Source organism: Trifolium pratense, linkage group LG4 (genome assembly GCF_020283565.1).
Source record: "Trifolium pratense cultivar HEN17-A07 linkage group LG4, ARS_RC_1.1, whole genome shotgun sequence".
Classification (NCBI taxonomy): Eukaryota; Viridiplantae; Streptophyta; class Magnoliopsida; order Fabales; family Fabaceae; genus Trifolium; species Trifolium pratense.
This window is the reverse complement of record NC_060062.1, coordinates 3,846,381-3,851,040: the sequence shown is the minus strand read 5'-3', so window position 1 is coordinate 3,851,040 and position 4,660 is coordinate 3,846,381. Positions and strand designations below refer to the sequence as shown.

The 4,660-nt window shown below is 29.3% G+C and overlaps 1 protein-coding gene across 1 annotated transcript; it reads left to right on the top strand.

Moving 5' to 3' along the window:
- The first annotated feature begins 2,030 nt into the window (after positions 1–2,030).
- On the top strand, positions 2,031–2,669 carry LOC123920861. The gene has a single exon (XM_045973189.1). The coding sequence runs from the start codon at positions 2,031–2,033 to the stop codon at positions 2,667–2,669; it is 639 nt and encodes a 212-aa protein (XP_045829145.1).
- Positions 2,670–4,660: the final 1,991 nt, after the last annotated feature.

The following is a 4,660-nucleotide window of genomic DNA, read 5'->3' as shown; positions in this document are numbered from 1 at the left end:
CATTAACTTGTTGCTTTTCTTGCTGGATTTTTGTTGTTGTTGTTGTTGTTGTTGTTATGGTTGGTTTAAACAAAGGAAGAAGAGAGGGGGAATTTTTAATTAATGAGGGGAAATAATTTTATTTTGGTTAATGGAGTAAGTAGAGATATTTTAATGGATGAATGAGAGAAGTTACATTTTATTTCCTAAAAATTTTTATGTATATTTTTCGCAATAATTTTTTTTTGGACATATTTAGGTCAGTATAGTTTATGAAATAACTTTTTCTTATTTCTCCATTCTCCATATGTATTCTTTTGCATTTTGATGTAATGGAGTTTAGGTTTCTATGCCCCCTTGCTCATCTTCTTTCTTAATCGTTTTACAATTTTCATTTAATAAAGATATATTGTCGGTATAAAATAATTTTAGAGTGATATAAAGTAAAAACTTATAATATTGTCATGTAAGTCTATTTTCTAATGCAATTTAGAAAAAATCACAAAGTACTTGATTCTTATTAGATGTAGACATATAGTGAAAAACTAATTTACAAAGTCCTTTTCTCTATTTTTAATAGTAGTAATAAATAGAGTATTTTGTTGTGGCATGCATAGAAGAAAGCGGAGCTTGGTGCTTGTAATGCTGCAATAAGGGGAGCATTCCTATCAAAACAAGTAATAAAGTTTCATTAGTTGGATATAGGACTATAGGGAGTACTGTTATACTTAAAACAAGCATGCATATCATGTTTGAAATCCATTGTCTTGGGGAGACTAATGAGTTTTAGGAGCATCAATGGGCTTAATGTCGACACCATATTTCTATTCAAAAGTTTAAGGTATTACATATATGGATATATCTTTTTATATATTCAACATTTCCTCCATTTTTAGAGTCGTGATTTGGCTCGGAGGAGGAATGCGAATAGAAGATCCTAGCGTTGATCAAGGCTAGTGATGGTGACTCATACTTTAGGAGAAAATTATTGGAATTCAGGTGTGAGTGATTAAATTTTACATCGAGTAAAATTAGCGAAAATGTTAAAAATATGAAAGATGTGATTATTCATATATCTAGTGCCTTAATATTTTTTTTTTTTGTAAAAGTATGATTTCAATATCTCTTAGGGATCCTCCACATTAACACATTACTACTTCGGACGCTCACCGATCTTTCCAATGCATTGAATTAAAAAATATGAAATTATACACCATCTTATAGCCATTCAATTTTCATGGTTAACTTCACACAAAAAGAAAAGCAAAGATATCTGAAATATAAATTTATTGATTGTGAATTTTTAAATGAATCAACCATACTACCACTATCAATTTTGGCTGCATAAAGTTGCTTCTTTTATATACAAAAAACTATTATTTTCTAAATTTACTGAATAACTGATGTATCTGATTTGTATCTCGGTTTAATTACATATTTAAGAGAATGTAAATTACATGGTGGTAATGTGATTATGTTCGTAATCTTGTTGGTGAGAAATGGCAGAAGAATTGTGTGCATCAAATCTAAGTTTTTGTATAAGATGAGATTAAATTTGAAGAGAAAGTGCCATGTGGTGATCACATATGGTAGCACATGGCTTCTCACATTCCAAAGTTAATAAAAGAAATAATAGTCCAAGAAAGTAAACTAGTGGTAAGGGTTTTGGAGGATTTTTCAATAGAATCTGTTAAGTTACATTACAAATTATTCATTATAATAATCAAAACCCTTTCTTTTTACCCCTTTTTTTGGTCCAATGCAAAACTTGGGAACTGAAATAATCCTTCCATAACAAAAACTTGATACTATATTTTTCATTACAAACCCTCTTCTCTTTAGAGTACTTTCAAACATATCATAGTAACAACATATTCAATAATGTGTAGTTGGCCTAATAATAAATCCTTATCCACTTTAAGTTAGAAAGAAAGAAAAAAAATTAAAGTGAACCATAGGATTAGATTACTACTAAAAAAGCCCTTAATTATTATCATTAACATCATAACTGTTTTCATTAGAAAATTAAATACTTTTTGCCATTTATGAAGATGGAAGCCAAAGTTTCTAATCAAATATTTTCTTATGATTTTTGCTCATTCATAAGCACACTCTCATCTTCATGGATGGCTCTTTTTTCACTCTTTATGCTTTTTTCCATTTACCTTGTTGGATTTGGTTTTTTAATATCTTCCATTTACACATCTTTGGTAGTAATTTTTTCAACTTTTCTCTATGTTGTTTCAAAGCAAAAAAGAGTAAATGTTGATAAATTAGTTGAAGAAAAGTTTCTTATTAGTTCTGATGATGATGACGACAACGACAAAAGTTTTTCAGATCATTGTGAAAGTTTTGCATCAACTGATCCATTGCACAAAGTTGAAACATCACAAGATTTGTTATCAAGTGAAAGCCAAGAAGATTATTTGTTAAGTTCTGAAGGATCTGAAGTGGATCAGAGTTATGATTATTCAGATGGATCAATTTCTGATGAAGAAAGTCTCATTGAAATTGCACTTCCAAGTGGACACTATGTTGATATGCAGAAAGATAAGTCAAAGTATTTCAATGAACAAATTCTTATGGAGTTGTTATCAGAATTCAATGAAGTGATTGAGGAAGAAAACTTAATAGAGATTGATATATCCATGGGTTCCATCAAGTACTCAAGGTTTGAAATTAAAGCATGATTTTAATTAATTAGTACTTAGAATGAAGCATAAACACTCATCAGATTAGGCATGACTTGGTATTTGACACCGACACATATAATTACGTTAAATTATGTTATTTGCTCAAATTATTATCAGTAGTGACATGTCGGTGTCTAGATTATATTCAGCGTCTATATATGTTTGTGCCGTGTCCATGTTTCATTTTGTTACCCTACAAACTTTGGATACCTATTAAAGTTCATGTATTATGACTGCTTTTTGACTTGTTAATTTTCATCATTGAAAGTAATAATAAAGTTAAAGTTATAAAAGGCTTATACCTACCTATAAGTTGATGGAAGTATTTCTTAATTTTTCCACCCAATTCTTAGTACTCTCTCTACTTATTTTTTTACATATACTGCTTCTGCATTTGAATCAATACACAACTCAAGAGTTGAAATTAATTGACCTTTGGATATGCATGCTTGAATATATAACATCTCCAGAATTCAGAAAAACTACATTAATTGTGATTGCTACACTTCAATAGAAAACTTTATGTCACCATCCAGACCAATAGAAATTTTGTCTGACAGAAGGGGACTAAACTTTTACAACGTCATAAATTGAAGTTCGAATTTAGGACTAAGAGAGATATTTACGTTTAATGTCTATGCTTTAAATATAGGGTTTTGTTAACATGTGCCCTTAGGGCACATGTTAAGATATACCAAAATAGAAATTCAACATTTAATGATACAAAAAATTTAATGCTTCAAAAGTCAAAATGCACAAATTAGCATTTAATAATTTCTATTTTTACTTCCTTAACATGTGCCTTAAGGGCACAAGTTAACATTCTCCTTAAATATAATCACTTCAATTAGTGGAGGAACTTATGAGGGAAAAAAAAAACTCTTAAGTCACATCTTAACATTTTTTTTTAATTGCATCCCATCTTAACATTTAATTCTTAATTTATGTACTTGTCAACTTCTCAAATGGAACTTGAATGCAAAATTTTCAAGTTATTCCCTTAGGTGGATGAACTACACTTAAATAAAGTAAAAGAAATAACAAAGAATTCAAAGTCAAGAACAAAAGTGTTGTATAATTTCTCATTTTATTCACCATAACTTGAAGAAAGTATATACCATATGAATTATTCTCGTTTTTAACCAAAAGTCCAAAACACTTTGGTGTTTTGTCATCTCCTCCCTCATATCCAAAAAAGTTAAGAAAATTATAATGAACAAAAATAATTGACTATTATGAACAAAAATAATCTCCTACCTAATAATGAACAAAATGAGTATGTATACATAAAAGATTGAAATAAAGTACAAGTGATATTCAACCTATTAAACACAGTTAATTAAGTACAAGATAATACTCTACCAAACTCGCCACAACAAGGGAGAAACCGAGAATCAACTCCCTAAGAGACGGTGAGACCCAACCATTACCTAGATACCAATACTATACAATATAATGGATTTACATTCCATTCGTAAAATAAATAAGGAGAGCAATGTTTTTTTTGCCAACAATCACTTCCAAGAGATACGTTTAATCCTCTCAACCGCTACATTAATATCTTGAGCTTTATGAGCGAAGATTGTATCATTCCTTATTTGTCGAATCAACCAAACCACGTTTGTGATCAAAGCATGACTACTCCCTTTAGGGACTTCATGGTTATGTAGATAAAGAAAATTGTAATTATATTTTTATTTTTGTGTTCCAAATATTATATGATATAGGAGGAGGGTTATATTGACTCCAAGAGTAAGTTATAAAAGCTACTCCAAATCATGACCTTTGTTTTTAATTTCAATTAATGGCTAAGATTGATTCATAATAATTAATTGGATGAGACTTTATTTTTTTATCACACTAGAAAATGAACTTTATCAAAACATTCTTCTAATTGAAGAGAATGAATTAATTATAATCATTAATTGTCAAAACAAGATCCTCCCTTTTTTTTTTCCACTTCTACTTGCATATTACATGGAATATCT